General features: G+C 45.3%; 1 protein-coding gene and 1 pseudogene across 1 annotated transcript; one reads left to right on the top strand and one right to left on the bottom strand.

Annotated features, from left to right (window-relative positions):
• Positions 1 to 18,789: 18,789 nt before the first annotated feature.
• LOC121132896 (retinoic acid early-inducible protein 1-epsilon-like) lies at positions 18,790 to 22,287 on the top strand. Its single transcript, XM_040728380.1, has 4 exons — positions 18,790 to 19,053; positions 19,685 to 19,885; positions 21,669 to 21,806; positions 22,244 to 22,287. Exons 1-4 carry the CDS (start codon positions 18,801 to 18,803, stop codon positions 22,285 to 22,287), a joined length of 636 nt encoding a protein of 211 aa, XP_040584314.1. The 5' UTR covers positions 18,790 to 18,800.
• LOC121132936 lies at positions 21,668 to 21,814 on the bottom strand (annotated as a pseudogene).
• Positions 22,288 to 24,976: the final 2,689 nt, after the last annotated feature.

Below are 24,976 nucleotides of genomic sequence, written 5' to 3'. Positions count from 1 at the left end.
TCCACCCTCTCAGAGCTCAGGCAACCCATGGAGAGAGGAGACAGAATTAGTGTAGGAGTCAGAGGGGATGGAGGACACCAAGACAACAAGGCCTCCACATCAGCATAAACAAAACTCATAGCAACTCAAGAGGCTCCAACGATCCTCCCTGTCTGTTCACTGTGCCCTGAGCAGAAACAAGAGAGAGCAGCTTGTCACTGACCCCAGACTAAAATCCTCAAGCTCATGTACATACCTGTGACCACACCCAAATGGGCGAGGTCAGTGCCATAGGTGGTTAGTTAGAAGTCTCTCTACAATTCCCCTTTTAGTCTAAAAGAAAAGTGTAGTGTGCCTCCAGTGTGTTTGCGGCTACGGCGCTACCATACTTCACAACGACCCAAGGCAAAGGGCTAAGGATATGAATTAAAGACAAAGACAGTAGCTCATTCTTACAAGGAGAATGGCGTTTATTATTACAAGGATGGAGCCTTATATACCAAAGGCAGGCATGGTGGAAAATCACCAAGGCAGAAGCCTACATTCCCAGGGCCCTCCAGCAAAAGGTGGACCCACAACAAAAATTAGCATTTAGACAAAGGAGAGAAAACAGGAACTTACAAGCAGGTGTTACTGGGTGGAGGGGATGAGAAATGTTTAGCTAACAGCTCCTAGTAACAAGCAGTCAGCAGTACCCCCATGGGGGAAGGGTGCAACAGAAAAGATATAGACTTGACACAAAACTATATACGAAGATGGCAAATATCAAGTATGCGTGAGGAGAAGGAAAAGAGAACCCTCAAGACCTATTGCCAGTGGAGCTGCAGGTACAGAATGCAGGAACTGCATGGGTGGGGCCGTGGAGAGAGCATAGCAGCTGCAAGCACTGGCTGCTTTCCATGACTCCAGCGCAAGGAAATCTGGCAGCCTCACATAGACACATGTGCACGTAAATAAGGTGTTTTTAAAAACCAAGCTAGCACGGACAAAAAAAAAAAAAAAGAGTAACATAGGCTGTCTTCTACCGATAGTTTGGGGTCTGAATATAGGTCCAAGTTTGGGGTCATAGTAGAGGTCCAAGTCCAGTTTCCTTGCTGATATCTAGCAGTTTTTTCTACCATTGAAAGTGGGGAAATTAAGCCAAGTGTGGGGCACTTGCCTTTAATCCCAGTACTAGGAAAGCAAAAAAAATGGTGAATCTCTGTGAGTTCAAGGCCAGTCTTGAACTCTCAAAATGAAACAAGTAAAAATAATGAGACCAAGGAATTAAAATACTCTCAATTACCATGTTGCTATGTGTTTCTCACTTCAGTTATAAACATTTGCTTCCTTTGGAATCCCAGATATTCAACACTTATGACAGTAATATGTTGCTTTTGAACACAGCCATTATGTAATGCCATTATCTCTTGAGACCTCAAGTTAGCAACATAAAGTAGATAACAGTATTTAGCACGAGAAAATTTAACTCCCCCGAGGTAACAGTGAGATAGGCACTTCATATGTGTTATGGTGATTACTACAAAATAAATATCCTTGGGCTGGAGAGATTAAGGGCTCAGAGGTTAAGAGCACTGACTGTTCTACCAGAGGTCCTGAGTTCAATTCCCAGCAACCACATGGTAGCTCACAACCATCTGTAATGAGATCTGGTACACTGTCTGACCTGCAGGCATATATGCAAGGAGAATGCTGTATACATAATAAATAAATCTTTAAAAAAACAAAATAAATATCCTTAAGGATTTGGATTGGAGAAATGGTATGTCTCCTGTACTGTTGTCAGGGTAGTTTTCTTTCTTTCTCTCTTTCTTTCTTTCCTTCTTTCTTTCTTTCTTTCTTTCTTTCTTTCTTTCTTTCTTTCTTACAATATACCTCTGTCTGGACTGGAATTTGCTGTGTAGACCAGGCAGTCAATCTGTTATCATTCATGCCTCCAAAGCCAGTAACACCAATGATGCTTATACATTGCCAAGGTCAGGGATCTAGACAGCAGGGGTAGGACAGGACAGAGGGGAGGGAGGGGGCGGTGGGAGGTGAGACCAGCAAAGCTTGGGAACCTGGGGCAGGAACTCAGGGATGTGAAGAAACCCCACAGGTAGTCCCTGGCACTTCCTCTCTGGACACAGGAAGTGACTTCTTCACAGCCCACAAGCATCCACTTCGTTCCTTGACTTTCAGCCGGGCTTCATCTGCCTAGGGTCTCAGAGAGTGCAGCCAGTCTGTGTGGGAAGGGCCCACGTACATGGAGAGGGACAACTGGGGACACCAGAGTCACAGAGCCCAGGCTGCTCAGCTTATGCCCTGGTCTCAGGAAAGAACCTGAATCTCCCGGAGACTGTCGTGGAAGCTGATGGAACCATAAAACCTCTAAGAGAAAAAGTGAAGGAGTATGACACACAACACCAGAACTGTCTGCTCTGTAATTTCCATGAATCTCATTTTCAGGAAGTTACCGTCTATTCACAGCACCCTTCACATCTGCCTTGTGGTTAGAGAAAGAAACCCTTGGCTCGGCCAAGGTTACCAAGTTCATTAGTTGCACCCTGGCTCTGATCCCACTGTACCAGCTCATGGGTTTTGGTGATTCAACAACAAGGCTTGAAGGGACAGAGGGCACAGCACCAGGGAGGAAGGGTCCTCCTACCTGAGCTAATGACCCTTGTCCCCTCATTATTTGTGTGTTGGTGACAGGCATTCTGACTAGGGTGAGATGGAATGTCAATGTTTTGTTTTGTGTTTTTCTGAATACAAAGGATGTTGAACTCTGCTTAAATATAAATTGACCATTTGTACTTCTATCATGTGTGTGTATGTTTGCATATGTATAAATATGTTTGTGCGTGTGTGGAGGCAAAAGATCAATGTTGGAAGTCTTCTGTTTAGTTACTGTTCTACTGCTCTGATTAACACACGGATCAATACAACTTATAAAATGAACGATTTACTGGGGGCCTATGTGCAGTTCTAGAGGGTTAGAAAAGACCATCACGGTGGGGATTGTTGTAGCGGGCAGGCACAGTGGATGAGCAGTGGTTGAGAGCTTGCATGGGACTCAGCAGCTGGAGACACACAGAGAGTGAGACTGGGCCTGTAGTGGGCTTTTGAAAGCTCAAAGTCCACCACCAATGACACGCCTCCTCCAACAAGGCCATGACACCTCCAACAAGGCTATGACACCTTCAACAAGGACACACCACCTTGTAATCCTTCTCACACATTTCCATTGACTGGGGAGAAAGCATTCAAACCCATGAACCTATGGGTACCATGCTCATTCAAACCACCACAACCTCCATCTTTTTCTCCTTTATTTGTGCCTGTGTAGTGTGTGTATGTGTGTGTGTGTGTGTGTCTGTGTCTGTGTCTGTGTATGTGTGTGTGTCTTTGTGTCTGTGTGTGTGTCTGTATGTTTGTGTCTGTGTGTATCTGTATATGTCTGTGTGTGTGTCTCTGTGTATGTATGTGTGTCTTTGTGTCTGTATGTTTATGTCTGTGGGTATCTGTATGTGTCTGTGTTCACCAGCATGTGCATGCCACAGCACGAGTAGAAGTCAGAGGACAACTTTAAGACTTGGTTAGCTGCCTTTCACCTTGGCTCTGACCAGATCTCTCCTGCTTCTGTCTCCGTCTTGTACCACAGGCCACCTAGCTCCAGGTTCAATGGGGATTCTCCCATCTATGGCTCATGTTTTGTTCTACGAGGCCTCTAAATTAAATTATCAATGGAGGTTCTTTATCTTTAGCAGGCAAGGAACCACCAGACACTTGTTAGAAATGGGCATGCCTGGGCCTCCTCACACAACTGAGAACCACACATCCGTAGGCAAACAATCCTCATCCTCACACCAACACTAGAAGACAAAATACAATGCGAAGACTGTGGTTCCTTTTGTCTTACACACACACATACTTTCACCAACAAAATTCACCTGCAAAACACACTTAAAAAAAGTAGCAGCAGAGTCACAAATTTTCCAACATTGACTTATGAAGAAGCCTCTTCTAAAACACAAAGCCCAAGGTTCATTCTCTTTCACCTCGTGCTTATGAGTTTTTATCTGTGTGTGTAGCCCTGCACCATGGGCAGAGTCTGCATCAGTGACAGAAGCCTGCACACAATCTCCTGAATCTGCAGCTGCAGGTTGTGAACAGCCAAGCCTGGTGGCAAATGCATTTAACCCCAGTACTCCAGAGGCAGAGGCAGGCAATTTCTGAGTTCGAGGTCACCCTGATCCACAGAGTGAGCTCTAGAACAACCAGGGCTACATTAAACAACAACAACAAAAAGACAGAAAGTAGTGAGCTTTACTGTCTCAGTCTTCCAAAACCTCTGAGTCATCTCTCCAGGCCCCAGAAGCTGCTCTTAAGTAGAAAAAGGGTTTTGTTTTTGTTTGTTGGTTTTTGATAGCAGAACTTTCCTGAAGGTCTTAGGTACTAGTGTCACAGAGTTAAGGAGAAAAGCACAACTTAACTGATAAGAGCGAGTGTCTTCAATAGGGAGAGAGTAAAGAGAGGAAGTGGGGGAGGGGCTGGGGGCGCAGAGGTGACTAAGAAGGGGCTGGGGGCAGAGCAACACTGACCAAAGGTAAAGCAAACCCGACCCGGCAGGAGGGGTGATGGAAATGCGCCTGGAGCGGAAATGAGTGTGGGAAGGAGAGGAACTTAGAAAGAGGAAGTGGAGACGAGCAGGCTGGAGGTCTGAGGGAGATTAAGGGTGTGCATGAAGCTAAAGGAGAAACAAACTTCTAGAACAATAAACCAGAGGCACCTGTTTTGAAGATGACATGATTGCCTCCCATGCCATGGGGTGTGGCTGTGGGTGGGCACAGGACAGGGCAGAGCTGTGGTCCACTAAAAATTTGGCAGACTCGGGGTCCCTTCTGCGGAGACACCAGCTCGAGGCATGGACATTATTCTGTCTCTATCTTTCCTGGTTTTGTTGCCCAAGGCCCCTAAGGGCTCAGGTGCTGATGAGTGAAATGTCGGGACCATCGGGTGTGGGAGCCCAGGACAACAGTGTCCTGGCCTCTCAGTTCAGAGTGCAGCCAACCAAGCTCCAGAGTGCGATGGGGTCTGCGTTCCACAAGGAGGGACGACCAGAGTCACAGAGCCCCTGAGAGATAGCAGAAGAGACGGAGGAAAAGACAGGAGCTAGGAAAGGGGAGGCCTGAATGAGCAGCCCAGAACTTTGGGGATCTCTGCCGGGGTCCGCTGCTGGGCGGGTACTGAGGACTCCCCAATTCTCTCCATAGATCCAGCCACACCCGTCGGTAGCCAGGTCTTTGGAACTAGCAATGGCAAAGGCTGCAGCCCCCAGATGCAATCTGTGCATAGTTCTGTCCCTTTTCCTTCTAGGGAGCTGTCTGGGAATTACCCTGCAGGCCGGTGAATTACAGGGACTTGATTGGGGAGCTGAAGGCAAGCATAGGGCTGCTGAGCTAAAAAAAAAAAAAAAAAAAAAGGTCACACAGGAAGTCTCCTCACAGGAAGCTCCTGGGCTTCGCTGAGCCTTAAGTCTGGGCGCCATTGTCCTCACTGGGTACCTCACCCATTGTCTTCAGCACTGAAGGAATGGAAAAAGTTTCCCAAAAGGCTAGGAAGGAAATAGCAGGAGGAAAAATGAGCTATCTAGTGAAGCCCTCAGCACCACTGTGACCAGCTGAAGCCTAAACACACTCACTAGTGCAGGGAGGCAGGCTCAGACAGCTCCCCTGGACCCAAGGCAAGGCAGGCTATGTTTTGAAGAATGCCTTCCCTGGGATTCCTCACAAGCCAGACACCATCCTGTGTTGGGGAAGTCTTATGTCAATAAAGCACTGTTGAGCGGATAGGAATCTAGATAGGTGGGACTAGGCGTCCAGGAGGACTCTGGGAAGGAGAAACATTAGAGTCGAGATGTAACGCCATGGGGTAGGAAGCCCGGAAACTTCTCCGGTAAGAGACATACTTAGATTAACAATTATGGGGTAATTACTTAAAGCAGAGCTAGCCAGTAAGAAACAAGCAAGGCCAACAGCTTCATAATGAATACAGCCTCCTGTGTGTTTATTTGGGACTGATGCGGCTCTGGAACCAGGCTGGCGGGAAGACTTCTCTCAAGGAAAAAGCCTCCCTTTACACTCCTGGGACCTCTTTGCCCTTGGACTTTCTTGCCCACAATTCCTAAGGTATTCTCTAACAGATGACAAAAGATGCTTCCAGGGACAAGGTAAGCAGGATTCCACACTTAAGCACACACTCCAGAATTTGCAACAATCCCTTCTCCTTCAGTCTTCCAAAGGCTGGGTTACAGGTTTGTACTACCAGGCTCAGCTCCAATCCCAAAGGAATACTTACACCATCAGCCTGCTCACCTCCCTCCCCTTCCCATCTAGCCAAACTTTCCCAAACTGCCTTTAGCCCCTGATCCACCAGGGGCAATCTGTGCTTCGGCCTGAAGACACCTCAGCTAATCAGGACTACTTTGTCTACTAACTCTGGCAGTGGTTTTGCTTGGACCCCATGGGAGATTCTGTCCTTGCTTCCAGGCCCGTGTTGCCTGCCTCTTGGATTATGGCATCAGATACTGGTCTTCAGTAGACAGGAGTGGGTTCTTTCTGTCATTCAATGAAGTCACTAAATTTCTTCCAACCTGGCAAGCCTCAAGATATCTGTCTCTGCATCTGGTGTGACAGCAACAAAAGGCAACAGGCTACGGATGGCACAGCATCTTTGGACTCTGTCCAGTCTTCTGACCACAGATTAGGCTATATGCCATGTGCAAATCTCACTCCCTGTCCTCCAGAGCGTCTTCAGATGCACTGCCAGAGCTGCTTGCTTCCCAGGCAGCAGTGGGTTCTATGATGCCTATGACTTCTGGGTGAGCTAGCAATGATAAGAGGAGGCCTGAGCTTGGTGATTTCCTGTATCTCATGACTCATAGGGGGCATTTCTTGAAGCCTGAGAGGCTTGCTGAGGGAGAGGTGGCAGCTTACTTGAGAAATAACCACAGGCACTTTCTGTAGATAAGATATCCACAACCATCTGGGAACAGGACAGTCACCGTGCAGGGTCCTCCCTGCAGGTAGAGGGGGGGGGCGGTCCAGCCGGCCTCTTCCCGGGGGCTGAGCGGGATGGTGAGTGTGGACAACTCAGACCCTCCCCCCATTAGTTACCAGGGAGAAAAAACCACACTGAGTCGGGAGTCTGTCAAAGCAGGATCTCGATTTATTCCAACACACAGGAACTTATATAGGACTGAGGTAGGGAATGGGAATCTTGGGATAGGGTAAGGTGACGTGAGGAGTTAAGGGCCAATAGTATTCCACCAAGCAGGCAGGTAGCTAGGCAGGGGGCAATCTTGCATCAGATCTGGCTGAGTCACCCCCACGTGGAGGTTACAGGTTAGAGACAGGTCGCTAAACTCAAGTCAGGCTCAGAAGCTTACACTGGGCCTCACATCCAAGCCTTTCTTAGGCCCAACAGTCACTGTGCCATCTAGCTGTCCATACCTGAGTGACAAGGCAGTAATGAAGCTATACAGAAGGAATCACTGCTCATGCTATGGAGCTGAGAGGTCCCTCCTTGTTGGGACCTGATCTGTCCTCCCAAGAAGGCAATTGGTTTCTGCTGACACAGTGCAGTTTTAAAGTTTGTGAGATACACTTTATTTTATGTGCATAAGATCTTGACTGCATAATATGGGTACATAATATGGGTACTACATGTGTGCTTGGTACTCTTGGAGGGCAAAACAGAGCATAAAATCCGCTAAAACTGGAGTTGGAGGCAGTTGTAAGCTACCAGGTTGTCGCTGGGGGTGAGCCAGGATCTACTGCAAAAGCCACAAGTGCCCTTAACCTCTGTGCACCTGTCCAGCCCCAACGGCTCAGCCTTAAACAGTGACCACAGGAGCCCTGGGATGGCCACTGTTAACTCCTGTTCATCTGCTTGTCTTTTGTTATTAAAATCCAACCACATCTGCGTTGGCTAAACATCTATTATATTCAGGATTTTTGTGTTCTGTTAGCCATGGCCCCCTTAAGCAGGGTCCTCCTTACTCATCAGTGAACCACTGTCCTGGATGTCACTCCCTCCTGACCAATTCACCTAAAGGGATTTTCCCATTCTATGTTTGCTGGGATCCAGGGATACAGCTTCCTAACACCATCCCAGTCCTGAGCCATCATTGCTGAGCAAGGGCGATATCTTCTCCCTGTGCTTCTCAGCAGGATGCCCCAGCATCCCACAGAGCAGCATGGACTCTGCACACTCCCCAGGAAATGTTTGCTGTGTAAAGGGATTCTTCCTGCCATGCCTAGGTCCCATTGCTGTCTCAGTCCCTGAATAACACACAAGACACTGTATTCATTATGAAGCTGTTACCTGTTTGCTATGGTCTCTCATTTGCTAGCTCTGACTGAAGTATTAACCCATAATTGCTAATCTATATATTTTTACAAGGGCTTATCTTACCAAGGACACAGCCTCATGCATCCTCTCTTCCTGAGATCACAGAGCGACCCTCTACACTTGACAACATTTCCCAGAATCCTCCTTGACTCCTAGTCCCACCTATCTTGCTTCCCTATTGGCCAGCAGCGCTTTATTTACATATACACAGAGACTTTTCCCATCATTGCTGTCATGTCCACTCTGACACATGCTCTTCTCTGAGAGTTGTGATCACTGCTCTTCTATTGCCAGATTCCAGCAGCCTCGATTTCCTTGTCCTGTGGTGTGGGCTGTCCTCTGACCACTTCCAGGAAGACATCCCTGGAGCACTCATGTCCAGGGGACCTGGCCTGTGCTTTTCTAGTTTCTTTCTGTTAATGTGATAAAAACACTCTACCAAAAGCAACATACCATGGCTATTATTATTATTAATTAGATAAATTTTAAATCAGGGATGCTGTCTTTAAATCACCACCATAATTCCCTGTTCCTGCTTTGGTAAAAATTTCATCAGCATTCTAACTGGATTTTTCTCAGAAATAGCTGGAACATATATCATTGGGGTCCACTTTAAAGTTAGGGGTTTGTGACCTTTAATTCAAACCACAATGCTAGTGTGCTCCAGAGAGCTCATGTGAGTGTCCACCAATCTTCCAGGACAGTATAATGAGTGGGAAAGAATCCCAGCCATTCTAGAACAAATTCAAAGCTTAGGAGTGTTAGGAAGGGGACGGTAGAGTGTTGGGGGGATCATGGACACGGGAAGAAACAGGTGATAGAAGAGGCAGAGAGGAGGAGTGGAGAGGAAGCTGGTGGAAGGGGACAGGAAAGGAGCTCCCCACTCTCCAGCAATCCAGCTCATAGGGGAAGATTTGGGGAAGGAGAAGGAAAAAAGGTTGTTTTTAACATCTTTGCATTTTTTAAATGTAATTATGTTTCAAACTTACTAAAAGTTGCTTTAAAATATTATTTAGTTTAGATTTCAGTGCTCATACACACATACACAGACACACACACACACACTCATACACAAAAGAGAATTTATGTGTGTATCCACTAGTTCCTCCCTGATTGTTGGTGCAGTCTGCTGACCAGAAACAGAACAGTTCTAGGATGCTATGTCTTCTGCTGTTAGTGAAAGTCGGCAGACCAGGGGCCATAGGTGTGCTGGGAAACACCCGTCTGAGGAACAGGAAAGAGATCAGGCTTCAAGCAGGTCACAGACAGAGACCTCAACCTGAGAATGTGTCAGGGCTGCAGTTTGATGTGGGAGAATCTGAGATCTGATGCCCAACAGTGTTGTGTGAAGGGCCCAGTTGGGACACAGGGACAGGGGTGAGCACTGTGCTCACAGGTGTAGCTCCCCTTTCCATGACAAGTGAGCCTTACTCCAGGAGCCTCTCCTGAACACCCAGGTTCCTGCTGAGTTCACCAGATGTCCTATGATGCCTCCTTTCCCTGTGTGTTCACTGTATTTTTAGTCCCAGGAACACAGATACTATCTGATATATTTTGCTCCTCAACACTTGATAAGACTCACTCTAAGTACTTGTGAGGTAAATCTTCCTGGTGACACTGTATCTCAGGGGTCCTACCAACCTAAGAGTCAAAGATGGCATAGAAATAAGGGTCCAGAAGCTGGTGGATATCTAGACTAGAGGCTTCCCTTCCTGTCCTTTGCCCTTCACAGGGATTCTGGGTATCATTTGGTGTCACAGAACCATGAGTCCTGTGACTTTCTACTTCCTGTTTGTACCTCACTTGTATGTTTCTCTCACAGATACGAACTCTCTTAGTGGCAACTTCATTGTCAAGGCTCGTTCCACACATAAAGAGCCGTGGTCTCAAGGGCAGTGCTCAGTGAATGGAGTACCTTTCCTTCATTGTGATAACAATGAAGCCACACCTTTGGGTGACCTGGGAAAGCAGGTAGCTTCCACTGAAGCATGGACACATTTGATCCACAGGCTTAAACACATTTTGGAAGAGTTGAGGAAGCAGCTACTTGGCTTGCAAACCATGGCAGTCAAGACCAAGGGTAAGTGTGGGACAGGATGCAAGGATGGAGGATACCAGTTAGAAACAGGAAGGGCTGAGCAGGCAGAAAGGAGCTGTGGATGGATTTGCACAAAAGGGCAGAATAATGACCCAGGCTAGAAGTACATGGTGCCAATGGGTAAGAGATGGCAAGCTCAGGAGGAAAGAGCACGGGTCCCTCGGCATGTGGAGAAAGGCTTGACCTTGGAGTGGCGATGGCTCCATAAGGGTTTGTGGAAGACGATGGTTTTGTGTGTCATTTGCAGGTCATCACACCTCCCAGGTATCCACAATATCTCAGTATAACGGAGAACAACTCACTGATGCCTCCTGGAACTTCACCATGAGTGGACAGTATTCTTTCCATCTTTCTCCAATAAACAAGACGTGGGGAGTCACTCACGATGAAGACAGAGGTGCCATGAAGCGATGGAAGACTACCAGAGACCTAGTACAAGATCTCAGGAAGTGCTCCATGGGAGACTCTGGTTACTGCCTCCAGGAATTCTTAAAGCACTGGAGTAAATAGCTGTGTGGTTTGTCACAAGGAAACGACCACAAGTTAGGAAACACATGGCAGTTCTCTTGAAAATTCTGGTAACTTCTTTATGAACACATCAGCATATGTGCATAATGGAAGATTTGATAGAGTGATTTCTTGGTGGTCTTCCTGTCTGAGGAGCCAACAATAACCACAGGGATTCCTCTTTACCATCTCACAACCCAATGTTTCTCACACCCTATTAATCAATGGTCCAGGTGCTGCATGGCCTACTAATGGCCCAAGTCTGTGAGCATCACTGTAAACGCCCAGCCTTTCCTTCCTTGCTCAGAGTTGCCCTTCCTCCAGGCCCACATCCCTTTGAAAGGCTTCACTATCTTTCTCTGGCAACAACTGAACACCTCCAATCATGCCGACATCCAGAAAGTTCTACCCATAGTAAATATGTCACATTGTATTTCAGTTCCATAGGCATTTGTTTCCTTCAGTAATGAAATACACTCTCAAGGACATCATACACACAACTCCGCTCCTCTCTACTCAAGACCTTGTTACACATGAATTCCTCAGGCTGCCTGGGGAGAGAAGATGCTGACCGAGGTGTGTTTTTCATTTTATCCATAACTTCCTGATTTTTTTAAGGACCAACATCAAGGGCCCCAGATTTCACTCAGCTTCTACGTGTCATCCAGCCTCTCGATACCAGGCAATTTTCCAACAACAGTAAATCTATCACCACTGCAGTAGCCAACCCCATCATCATCTTCTGTATTTGGATTTGCATTTGCATTTTCATGAAGTGTCATCCCCAAGGAGATAAGAAAAAACTGGGGTCTCACTCTGGTTTTGGTAGGGTTAGTCTGCTGAGGACTTAGGGCAGGTGTCCCACTGGGTGTCATAGATGTGAATTACTGTCTTCATATTTGTATACCAAGGGCCTGGTACCTACTGAGCCATCTTCCCACCCCTCCAACTCTGACCTTTGGACAGTCTGACTACCAGTTCAAAATATTGTGTGCTTCTCAGACATGAGAACTGAATTTAACAAGCTTCCAAACACCTGATTTGCATGCACTCCTGGCATGACCCTTACCATGTACTCATTCCAAAAACATTGGCAAAGGTTTTTTCACACAATCAACTAGAACTGAGCATTTACTTTCTGTCTCACTTCCAACACTGTGTCACATGCAGTTGAGTGGCTGTTGACCCCAGAAATGGTCAGGTGGCCTCAAACTCTAATCCATCTCCATTTTTTGGGGTCATGGTACATCAGGGTACAAGCTAAGTGGTGACTTGCAGAAGTCTCTGTTGAGATAAAGGACTAACCACTTTCTGACTCACATTTGAAGCTTTGGATCTCACTGCACTAGTTGTCCAAGAAGAAATCTTCAGCTGCCCATGAACTGTCCCATCAACTGCCAGAAGCCACAGAAGAAAGAGATGCCCATGGAGACAAATGCAAAGGTCCCCAACCAGGCCACCAAAATATTGTCCCAGGATGATGAGCCGGAGGCAAGGGAGTGAAAGGATTTGCTACACCAGACATGTACATCACCACACACAGGAGTCAGGAGTCTCTCAGAGAGGGAGGGAAAGATGTAAGAGAACATTGTTTTCCCTCCATGACATGGCTGTCAACTGTTGACCTCTCAGTGGCTCTGAGGACTTGCATGATCCCTGCACAAGAGCAGAACTGTCATCCTTCCCTTCATGGAGGGAGAGGGGCTCATGAGGCTCCAGGGGCCCTGGGATCTCTCTGCAGTCAATGGTGCTGGAGGGAGAGACATTGTGTTCAGTGGTGTGTTCACTAGTGAGGAATCCAGGTTCTTATAAATAGCCATTCACTTCTTACTTCTTTACTCCTTTAATACTTCTTTAAATAAATACTTCTTTAAATAAAGCTTACTTCTTTAATAACCACAGATGGAATCATTGGGTGAACACAATTGGATCAAAAAACACTTGGTTGTTTCCCAGGTTATTGGGAAAATGTCCAAGAGTGGTATCGCTGAGTCTAGATGTTCATAAGTGTGTGGATTAATGTCAGGGTCTTCAATACTATTCCATTGATATACCTGTTTGTTTTTATACAAAAATGTTTTTATTACTATAGCCCTTTAGTATAGTTGGAAGTCAGGGATGGTGATGCCTCCAAAATTTTCTTTAGTGTACAAGATTGTTTTAGCTATTTTGGGTTTTTTGTTTTTCCATATGAAGTTGAGTATTGTTCTCTCAAAGTCTGTGAAGAATTGTGTTGGGATTTTGATGGGGATTGTATTGAATCCATAGGTTACGTTTGACAGGATTGTCATTTTTATTATGTTGATTCTACCTTTCCAAGAGCATGAGAGATCTTTCCATTTTCTGGTATATTCTTTAATTTCTTTCTTTAAAGACTTGAAGTACTTGACATACAGGGGTTTCGTTTGTTTGATTGGAATTACCCCCAAGATTTATTATGTTGTTTGTGGCTATTGTAAAGGGTGATGATTCTCTAATTTCTTTCCTAGCGCATTTATTATCTATATATAGGAGGGCTACTGAATTTTTCAGTTAATCTTGTATCCCGTGACACTATTGAAGGTTTTTATCAGTTGGAGGAGTTCCTGGGTAGAGTTTTGGGGATCACTTATGTATACTATCATATCATCTGTGAATAATGATAGTTTGATTCCTTCCTTTCCAATTTGTATCCCCTTTACCTAATTTTGTTGTCTTATTGCTCTAGCTAGAACTTTGAGTACTATATTGAATAAATATGGAGTGAACACATTGTGTTAATGACTGTGGTTTGTAATGGCCAGGTATGCCATCATTGGAAACAAAGTACTATTGAAACTTGGTGAGGGGGATTCACAGTTCCTTCTAACAAAGATTCCAGACAATACAGCAATATTGAATGAACGTGATAAATGTAAGGTATGTTCTGGGTAGTTTTATGTCAAGCCCAGATAAGCTGAATTCCTCTGAGAGGAGGGAACCACAAGTTAAAAATGCTCCCACAAAATCTGGCAAGCTTGTAGGTCATGGTCTTAATGACTGATGATAGCATAGGGCCCCACCCATGCTGGTGGTCCTTTTCTATAAGAAACCAGGCTGAGTGAGCCACAATAACAGTCCAGTGAGCAGCACCCACCTCTGCACCATCCCAGCTACAGGTTCCTGCCCTGTTAGAGTCCTGTCCTGACTTCCTTCAGTGATAAACGGTGCCTTGGAAGTGGAAGCCAAATTAACTCTTTCCTCCCCAAGTTCCTTTGGTCACGATGTTTCCTCACAACAATAGTTACCCTACCTGAGGCAAGGTGACACCAGGATAGTGTGGCAGAGTTGTGACAAACCTGGCCATGCTTTGTGGGTAGAATTGTAGAAGGACTTTGGAACTGTAGCCTAGAAGAGTCATCTCATGTTGAGAGTTCACTGGAGCATTCTTTAGGAGCTTGGAAGAAAACCATGTGGAAGAGTAGGACAGCAGACACTACTGTGCCAAAGAACCAAGAGTCAAAGGTTCTGGGTAGCTGGGGCTGAGGAATCACCTGTGATTAACAAGGTACCAGAACCACTAAAGTGAGACTTTGCTTTGCTGGGGACTCCATGCTGCTCAGCTGGAGCTGAGAAATTAGCAATGATTACGAAGAAACCAGAATCTTTAGGTGAGGTCTTCTGGAAAGTGTTTCCTGAGAGTCAGCATCAAGGCTGTGTTCCAGACATGGCCAAGGTTGTATCCTGTGCTGAAAGTCGAACTTGGCAGTGTAAGATCCACTATTTTTGAAGGTATGAGGGGGCCGTGGAGAGCAGCTGAGGCTTGGCAATGTGTGCCAGAGTCAGAGTCCATGTAAACAGCCCAGAATAGGCTACTAGTGAAAGTGCAGTTGCAGGTGAAGACCCAGCATTTTACAGACGCCAGTGTCAAGGGTCGACCACCAAGAGCAGCAGTGGCAGTGAATGGTCCAGACAGCTGATAGAAGACAAGCTGTGTGTCAGATCATGGAGTGGAGAAGCTGTCAGTGTGCAGCACATAGTTCAATCATGGACCCTGTGTCCAGGTTCTCACTGGGGATCCAAACCTGGGCCCCTTCTCAATCAAGACTTTCTAGTGCAGCCAGCCTCCTAAAGACCATATTAAAAACAGAGTCTAAGGAACCGCAGAATGTAAGAGCTTCAGGAAAAGGGAAGTGTCATGAAAGTCCCAGCTGAGTAACTGGAGACATGAAAACTGATGTCATCCCCAAAGAAGAGCAGAGATGTAAGCTATCCTAGTTAGTGTTCCATTGCCACTCTTGTGAAGGAGAGCATTTGATTAGGGCTGGCTTACAGTCTCGGGGGTTTAGTTCATTGTTGTCATAGCAGGGAGTATGACAGCACACAGCAGACATGATGCTGCAGAAGAGGCTGAGAGTTCTCCATCGGGATCCTCGGGCACAGGAAGAGAGGGAAACATGGGACCCCCGTGTCTTCATCCAACAAGGCCACACCTACCCCAACAAGAATACCTCCAAATTCTTCTCAGTAATGCCACTCCCTGATGAGTTAGCACTCAAATATGTGAGCCTATGATGGTCTGTCTTCAAACCACCACATAAGCTCACTGCCTCAGTTTCCCTCCTGTGCTCTGCACCTCCACTCCAGACTGGGGCCTGACATCAGGGTTGTCTTTGTAATGATCCTCCTTTCCTACATTTCTTCAAAGCATCTTTTACAAATCCAGCATCCACACACCAAGGATGACAACAGCTGTGCAGACAAAGTCTCTCACACTATTCCACTCTGTCTGCTGATATCAAAGCCAAGACATGATCCCACAAGCTTATTGTGTCTTAGGATAACTGCTGTTGTACCAAAGGCTTTACCTGGGCAGATGCGTGCACACACAAACACACACACACACACACACTCACCTCAGCATCAGAACCTAGCACAGACCAAAGCACAAGAGCAGGAAGGTCCAACTTGGGGAACCACTGGGTTTTCTTGGGGGTTACTAACAGGAGTTGGGGAAGGAATCACTTACAGGAGCTGGGATGAATTCACAGCAGGTTCATCACTGCAGAGCTCACCTCACTGAACAGCAGAGCTGAATCTGCACAGCTTGCAGGCCTCGGACAGGTCTGGAATCTTACATGAGCTAGACTGGTCATTGTTGTCTCCTTCTACAGCCTGGTTTGTCCTCTAAAACTTCTTAGTTTCACTTTCTTAACCATGGGAAGTTTCTTATTTCCTGGGTTTAAGGAAGAAAGGTGTGGCCATACTACATAAAATTAGAAGTCATAAAGTGTCAAGATGCATAAATATGGAAAACTTTAAAAGGCCAGCTTCCAAAATTTTCACTCAGGGTTCAAAAAAGGAACTACAAATAAGGGAGGGAACTATTATCTGAGGGAAAAAGACTCTGACTCACACACAATTGCTCCTCTGCATGTTCTTAATTCTTTCTCTTTGTCTCCTGCTGATCTGTTTCTCTGTCTAACTATCTCTGCACCTCTTTGTCTCTCCGATTTGTATTTTGTCTCTCTAGCTCTCTTTTCTGTTTCTTTTTCTCTATACATCTGGTCTTCCCCCAGTGCTTGGGTGTACAGGTATACATATACACTTTTACAGCAATAATTCTTTGTAAAATACAATGTGAGGCTTCAGTTTCTCAGGGTAAGCAAGGCAGATAAGATTTACACACAGAACAATAAACTACAGCATCAGTGGCTTAGTGCTGTAAGTCAAAGAAAAGTCTAATTTTAATCTGCAACAGAAACAAAACCTGGTGCCTTCGAGTGCTCTAGCCTCAGTGGGAGCACAAGCCTTCAGGAAAGTTTGCATTTGCCTGAGGATGAGGAAAAGAGACGCATGACGTACAACGACTGATAGGTTTTGTTTTTAATGACTCAAAAGAGGAAAGGTGATGTCACTTTTCAGTTTCAGTGTATTCATGTCTGCCTGTCTGTCTGTCTGTCCAAATACCACAGGTAAGATGTGGCTCCAAGTTGCTATGGTCGGATGGCCTTAGAGTACACATGCCCCATTCAGGCTGTGGGCCTTGCAGCGATGATGGAAAAAAAAAAAAAGGCAGGGCTTTGGAATTCAGGTTTGTAAACTACTTCAGGTTGAGCAGCATGCGGTGGGGTGGGACCAGCTTTATGGGCCTGGGGATTGGACGAAGACAGACAGCAGTGCTCCACTCAGATCATAGTCTCCTCCTCCCAAAGGGAAGGACTAAGGCTGTTTGTAGGCTCTTCTCTCCGAGGACACTGTTAGTAAACCTGTTGTTCTGTTGTTCATGGTATGGCAAAGAACTCAGCCGCCTGGCACTGTCTTTCCACCAAGGCTCTGAGCATCTCCGTTCTACTGATTTCTTCAGGGTCTATGTGGCCCTCTGGTGAGTTACCGCGGTCTAACTGGAGGGCAGCGGGAAGTAGGAGGGCATTCGGGAGCAGGGATGGGGGAGAATCCGGGGAAAATACCAGCTTATTGAATCACGAGGTGGACGTCTTCCTCTAGGTAGTGGACTCTGACACACGTTCCCTTGCCCCGCCCCACCACTTTCCCAGCCAAGGAATGCTGCCTGAAAGTTATATTACCAGGAGGACAAATAAGGAGGGCAAGATGCCAGAGGGGAATCCTGGTGCTGCTGTCAGCTCTCAGCCGAACTGGGGTCCACAGGAAGCCTAAACCGAGTCAGGAGACCCTGAGGTGGTGGTCACAGTGAGAGACCCTTGGCAGTGTATGTTCTGAAGACTCTTCCCAGGGCTGTCTGCACAAGCCCTCCGCCTTTCCTGAACCTCTTTGCCGCAAAACTTTCTTTGTCTGCTTCCCACCGTATTTTTTAAGCAGATCACAACAGATGCTTCACGGATCTCTTTCTCTTTTTCACTTTCTCCCGTTTATTCTAGCCGTTGCTTTGTTTTATGGCAGATTTCACACCGAGGTCCACACTAACGAATTTGCAACACTCCCTTTTCTCCCTAGGTCTGTCAAGGGCTGGGATTAGGGATTTCTACCACCAAGATCAGCTTTGGTTCCATCTGACTCTTCAACCAGCTGCCTGCTCTGCTCCCTTCCCTGCCCCTCCCACTTTCCCATCCATTAAGTGTCTTTCAGTCCCTTCCCACCGGGAGACATTCTGTGGATTAGCTCCTCAGCTAATCAGGGGCGACTATGACGGATCCTGGCAATGGTACTGGGTGTGGATATGTGGAAAGCTCTGCCCTTGCCTCCCATGCCACTGTGGTGATGACTAAAGGCCTTGACTCCCTGCGCTTTTGCCAGTGAGGATGAATCTAGATGTCACAGAACCACGATTCCTTCGTACCTCACAGTCACGTGTCTCTCACAGGCACACACTATCTCAGGTGCGACTTCAGTATCAAGTCTCATCCCACAGACGGAGAAGAAGGTTGGGAAGTACAGTGCACGGCAGATGGAGTGACTTTACTTCACCATAGTAACGGAGGAAAGGTGGTAAATGCTGCTAAGACATGTGGAGGTTTGTACCCAAAACTAAAAGACACTGGAGAAGAGTTGAGGAAGCAGCTACTTCTCATGGAAAACCAGGCAGTGCTGACCAGGGGTAAGTAAGGGACAGGATGCAAAGAGAGAGGGTATCAATAAGAGACAGGAAAGAGAGAGCCCACGTGGGAAGGGGGCTGTGGCTGTATTAGCATAAAAGACATGAATCCTGCCCCAGGCTGGAAGGATTTGGTGCCCAATGGGTAAGAAATGATAAGTCTGGAAGGAAACAAAACAGGTCCTGAGGGTGCAGAGGAAGACTTGACCTCTGAGGGGGTGATGGCGCTATAAAGGGAGGAGATGACCATTTTGTGTCTCATTTGCAGGCCATCACGCCCTGGAGGGCACCATGGTATCTCAGTATAAACAAGGACAGCACACTGATGCCTCCTGGAACTTCACCATTGATGGACAGTACTCCTTCATCTATGTTCACTATAATCAAAAAAACAAGAAATGGAAGGTGATTAACAATAATGCCACAGGTGTCCTAGAGAATTGGGAGAATAATGCAGAACTAGCACAAGATCTAGCCATGCTCTCCATTGGAGATTCCAGATACTGCCTTGAGGAATTCTTAAAGCACCAGAAGGAAATGCCAAGTAAGTAGTTAGGTAGATTACCACAAGGAAACCTCTAGAAGGTGGTGAAGGCAAGGCAATTCTCTTGAAAAGTCTGGTGACTTCCCTGTGTAGATGTCAACATGTGTGTATAATGGAAGATTCAGTAGACTGAATTTGTGATTTCTTGATGGTCTTCTTCTCATGAGAGCCACTGAAAACCACAGTAATTTCTCTTTCCCATCTCACCTCCCAATGTTTCTCACTCCCTATTAATCAATGGTCCAGGCACTGCATGACCTGTTAATGGCCCAAGTCTGTGAGCATCACTGTAAACGTCCAGCCTTTCCTTCCTCACTCAGAGCTGCCCTTCCTCCAAGTCCACATCACTTGGAAAACTTTCAGTATCTTTCTCTGGTGCAATTAAACAACAATTGAGCCAACATCCAGAAAGTTCTCACCACCACAGTAAATATGTCACATTGTTTGATGGTTTAATAGACATTTGCTTTCTTTGGTAATTAAGTAAACCTCAAGGACATCTTACACAAAACTCTGCTCAGGAATTGAAAAACAGTTATTACACCTGAGTTCCTCGGGCTGTCTGGGGAGAGGAGGTGCTGGTGGAGTCTTGTTTGAAACTTTATCCAGAATTTTTCTGATTTTTTTAAAGGACCAACATCAAGAACCCCAAACTTTACACAGATTGCATCTGCCATGAACACCACCCAGCTTCCACCTATCAGGCAGCTTCGTGATAACAGAGAATCCATGGCAGTAGCCATCCCCATCATCCTCTGTGTTGTTGCTATTGTTGTTGTTATGGGCATTTGCATTTGCAAATATTTGAAGAAGAAAAGCCATCCCCAAAAAGGTAAGAAGGAAGCTGTGGTCCCATTCTGGTTTTTCGCAGGGTTAGTCTGCTGAGGACTTGTAGCAGGTGTCCCATGGGTATCAGGGATGTGAATTCTGGTCTTCATGCTAGCATAGCAGAGCCTTAACCACTGAGTCATCTTCTCATCCCTCCAACACTGACCTTTCACAGTCTGGCTGCCATTTCCCTACAATGTCTTCTGCTCAGACACCAGGAACTGAAGGAAACAAGCTCCCGAATGCCCCACTTGCCTGTGCCACCACCACGACACTTGCCATGTACTCACTCCATGTAAAGTCATTTGCACACACTCATTAGAATCCCCATTTTACTCTTTCCTGCTCACCTCCCTCCATGCAGGGTGTAGTTGACTGAATACATAGAGCGCATGAGATCCTGTGCCACTGTGTGCCCTGGGCAGTGTGATTGCTCTGGTAAAGTTCTCGTGTGCTGAAGCTGTTCATGTCACAGCAAAAACAACAAGAATTTGTGGAGTTGGTTCTTCCATCTGTCCCTCTTATTCCAGAGATTCAGTTCAGGTACCATAAACTCTTTTCCCACAGAGACATTTCACTGACCATAGGACAAGGAGTTGCCACAGGTTGTGGTGTGCTATGTCACAGCAGGGTGACCATAGAGACACTGCTCCACAGTTCTCTTCATCAGGAAGACACCCAAGATCTTAATAAAGACATCTCTCAACTCAGTTTCCCTATTTTGTCCTCAAGCATTCAAAGTGCACTTTTCTTTACGTAAGAACATGGGTATATGAGCAGCAGGACTGTAGACCTAGAGAGGGAGCATATAGAAACTTTCAGAATGCAGACTCCTTGAACTTAGAATTTATGTCTGATGGTGTCATTTAAACACCCACAAGACTCTGTTCCTTGCTCCAATGTTTCCAGTGTAACACTATATGCTCTAGCCAAAATGCTATCAGTGCCAATTGTTGTCACTTCCTGGTATAGCAATACATGAACATGGGGAGTTAGAGCTAGGATCCCAGCACTGGGGAAGTGGAGCCAGGGGATCAGGAATAAAAGGCCATCTTTGATTGTGTAGTGAGTTTAAAGTCAGTTCCAGCTACAAGAGGAGACCCAATCTCACAGAAAGAAAGACTAGAAATTATTATTACAATTTATCATCATCATCATCATTATTATTATACATAGGTTTATGTCTAAATAAATCTTATTGGAGAATGGCACTAAATATTATGCCTGTGTCATACTCCATGCATTAGTAGCTGTGCCTTTATGATAGTCTTTAAGACAAAAACAGAATAAAAAAAGTTTATTTACCAGGTGGCACTGCAATACATATCTGTACTTCCAGCACTCAAGAGGCTGGGGCAAAAGCATCACCAATTTCAAGGCCAACTTGAACTGCATGGTGAGATCCTGATGAAACAAGCAGCCAATCAAAAAACCAAAACGAAACAAAAGGAGAACCTATATAATCTACCGATTTCTTTGCTAGACTTCAGTGCACGTAAAACTTCAGTGCTAATCTTGGTGTCCTTTGGAATTGCAAAAAATGTTTACAAAGCTCATTCTCCTCACCAACATCATTACATTTTGCCATCTGCAGTCTAGAGGTAGCATACAAAGTGTGATGGAGATGGCCAAGAGACTGATTTTCTATTATGTTAAATCTCCCCTCTATAAGAATGCTTATTTACATGTAATATCAGTTAATATGAAACCCTGTGTTTTATTTTCCTTTTTTAGTATTTGAGTAGGTATAATTATTTCAATATGATTCTTTTTAATTTTTCTACTAGGAGAGAGCTCGAACTACTCATTTTTCAGTCCAGTTTCCCGAATTTGGGGAAATTGCGGGGGTCAGCACACCCCAAGTGCAATGGGTGAACCTCACCCTGAGAATACCACGAACATGATGGTGATGTATCCCCTACTAGGTAAGCATTCAAGATATTTGTTTGTTTGTTTGTTTGTTTGTTTTTATAAACTGTAAACTCTGGGTAGTATTGCACATGCTCGTGATCTCAACACTTGAGAAGCAGGGATAAAGAGCCTGTGGTACACGTGAAGTTCCAAGAAAACTTGGACCAGAAACCAATGCTTTGTCTGAAAAGAACCACAAAAACTCATTAAAAGTAAAGTGAAAGCTAAACTACAAATATAGATATTTGGGGACCTTTCACATGTCAAAACCTCATTTCCATCTGAAGGACAAAAGAGCAAAAAGGATTAAAGTAAAGACACACACACACACACACACACACACACGATGAAGTGCACGTCTGTGAAGTGGGGAGATCGCGCATCTGAAATGGAGTAGAGTGGGCTGCAGATGTGCAGGTGCCCACTCTAACTGGCCCCCTTTTGTTACCAGGTGCTTCTCCGCAATGCTCCCTAGAGTCCTCATCTGGAGTCTGATTTACACTCAGTGTCTCCAGCTGCTGCTACTACTCCTCTTCTGCATCACAGCCAGGAAAGAAAGACACCTGATGATGTTGGGAATCTACCGTTTGACTTCTGACCAAATGTGCTGTGAATAATTTAAGTTGACCGTCTCCATGCCTCCTCTATCTCTTCCTCAAGATGTAACAGGTCATTGTCACCAGAGACTCTATATAGCTTTATTCCTGTTCCCTTTCTCACTCTTAGACTATGACCTCGAGGAGATTAGGCTACTCCCTGGGCTAGGTTACTCCTTATTGTGTAAAATGATGGCTTTTATCCTGGGTATTCCTCAAGGTGACTCCATTTTAAAAGCAACAAGTTGATGCCTGGACATCTCCTGTACACTTAGACATGCCTTCTGTCTAGCACCACCCATAAGACAAAGTCAGATCAATGCCTTATTCCTAAAAGTCAAAGACATCACTCATACACATATCAAAATCAATTACACACATGAGCATGAGGGCATTTCAAAATCATCTGTGCTGGATATGTAATGTCAACTTGACACAAGCTAGAATTATCTGAAAGGAGGGAACCTCAATAGAGAAAATGTCTCCATAAGATCCAGCTATTGGGCATTTCCTTAAATAGTAGTTGATGGCAGAGTGATGGGGAATGTTCTTCTGTGTATATGTTTCTCTTATTCCTTAGTGAATAAAACACTGGTTGGCTGATGGGCCAGACACGAAGTGAGATACCTGGACAGAATGAGGTTATAAGCAGGGACAAACAGCAAATTGCTCTCTTCTCTGTTGGAATGCTGAGCAGTCATCATGTAGCAGGCACAGTAATTGTAGGCCCGGCCTTCCCTGGTAAGCCAAGACCACGTGGAAATATATGGATTAATAGAAATGGGTTAATAATTAAAACAGAGCTAGCCAATAAGAAACACTAGTCGCCAGCCAACAGTATCATAATTAATATAAGACTATGAGTGTTCATTTTGGGGCTGACACAGCTGTGGAACCAGGCTGGCAGGGACAGAATGCTCACAAGAGCAGAAGGCCCAGTCCACTGTGGGTGGTACCATCCCTGGGCTGATGGTCCCAGGCTCTTTAATAAATCAATGGAACAAGCTGTGGGGAGCAAGTCAGTAAGCAGCACCCTCCATGGCCTGTGCATCAGCTCCTGCCTCCATGCCGCCCTGCTTGTATTTCTGTTCTAGTTTCCTTCAGTGATGGATACCACATGGAAGTGTAAACCAAATAAACCCTTTCCTCCCCAGCTTGCTTTTCTCATGGTGTTTCTTCACAGCAATAGAAACCCTAAATAAGACAACATCTGAACAATCAGACCTGAGAAATTGTCAAATGTCCCAACCTCAAGTAGGAGCAGCACCCAAGCCTGGACCCACAAGAAGAGCCACCTGTGACAGGCTTGGGTGGGCGTGGACAACAACCAGCTCCCACACCATGACATGGAGAATAATTATTAGTTATGGATGCTTATCTTTGGTAACTCTTATAATTTAAATTAACTTGTTTCTCTTTACCTATTTTGCCTTGGGGCTTTTTACCATTTTTTTTCTTTGTATGTCTTACTTTCATGCTGTTTCCATGTGTGGCTTGGGGACAGCTGCCTGGCCTCTGACTCTGGGTGAATCCCACCTCTTTTTCCCCCTTCTCTCCTCTTCGCTGAGCCTAAATTTCTTCTCTTAGTTATTCTCTCTGCCTACCACCCTGCCTATCCCTCTTTGCCAAAGCTATTAGCCATTCAACTTTTTTAGTACACAAAAAAATCAGTTGCCTTAGGCAGACAAGGTGAGGCAGGAACATATCTTTACATAATTAAACAATGCAACATAAACAAATGTAACACATCTTTACACAGTTGAAATAATATTCCACAACACAACCTAACACAACTACCGAGATACCCATCACTCACCTCACAACACACTCCCCTGTGAGCAACAAGAGACCATCAAGCAGAGAACTGATGTCCTCTGTGCTTCAGCTCTATTCCTAACCATGCTGTGTGTCCATTATTTAACTTGGTCCCTCCCCTTCCCTCCCATGGTCCTCACTTCACCCCCTGCAGTTCCATTCAAACCTGAACATGGCTAAGCTCCTTTTCTCCCTAGCTCTCCAGTTGGCTCCTAAATATATTGAGAGACCAACTACCTCTGCACCACCTCTCTACCTGGGACTTTAGTGAAGCTTCTATGTGTGGATTCGTTAATCCTTCCATGACCATGCCATAAATTACACACATATATCGCATGCATGTACACAGACATATCATATACATGCACACATATGATATATATAAGCCTTCATAACCAATCCATAACCTATACACATATATCACATACATGGACACAGGCAGACACACACATATACACACAGATAACATACATACACAGACATGTATATGTACATACACATACATGTGTATACATATATATATATATATAAAACTGTGATGTGTAATATAAGATATTAGAGTTAAAGCTAGTAATCAATATTGGAATAAAAGAACCCATATTTGCCAGTGACCACCTATCAAAATAATTGGAATTATTTGACAAATTGTAGCAAAAAAACAGGTGTAGGGTTATTAATTTATTATTATGCAATAAATACTGATATTGTAGAATGAAACAAAAATATCCACCTACATTTCTGACATAGCATGTTCATTGAAAGATTCCATTTAT

Source organism: Mesocricetus auratus, unplaced genomic scaffold, assembly GCF_017639785.1.
Source record: "Mesocricetus auratus isolate SY011 unplaced genomic scaffold, BCM_Maur_2.0 Super-Scaffold_100018, whole genome shotgun sequence".
NCBI classification, from domain to species: domain Eukaryota; kingdom Metazoa; phylum Chordata; class Mammalia; order Rodentia; family Cricetidae; genus Mesocricetus; species Mesocricetus auratus.
Note: the sequence above shows the minus strand (reverse complement) of the source record. Positions and strands in the feature narration are given on the sequence as shown.

Bases quoted from the DNA above. Each gene is read 5' to 3' on its own strand.
- LOC121132896 (XM_040728380.1), top strand. From the start codon at position 18,801: ATGGTATCTCAGTATAAACAAGGACAGCACACTGATGCCTCCTGGAAC. The intron at 19,054-19,684 runs GTAAGTAGTTAG...ATTTTTTTAAAG, and splicing joins GCACCAGAAGGAAATGCCAA to GACCAACATCAAGAACCCCA. The intron at 19,886-21,668 runs GTAAGAAGGAAG...TTTTTCTACTAG, and splicing joins GAAAAGCCATCCCCAAAAAG to GAGAGAGCTCGAACTACTCA.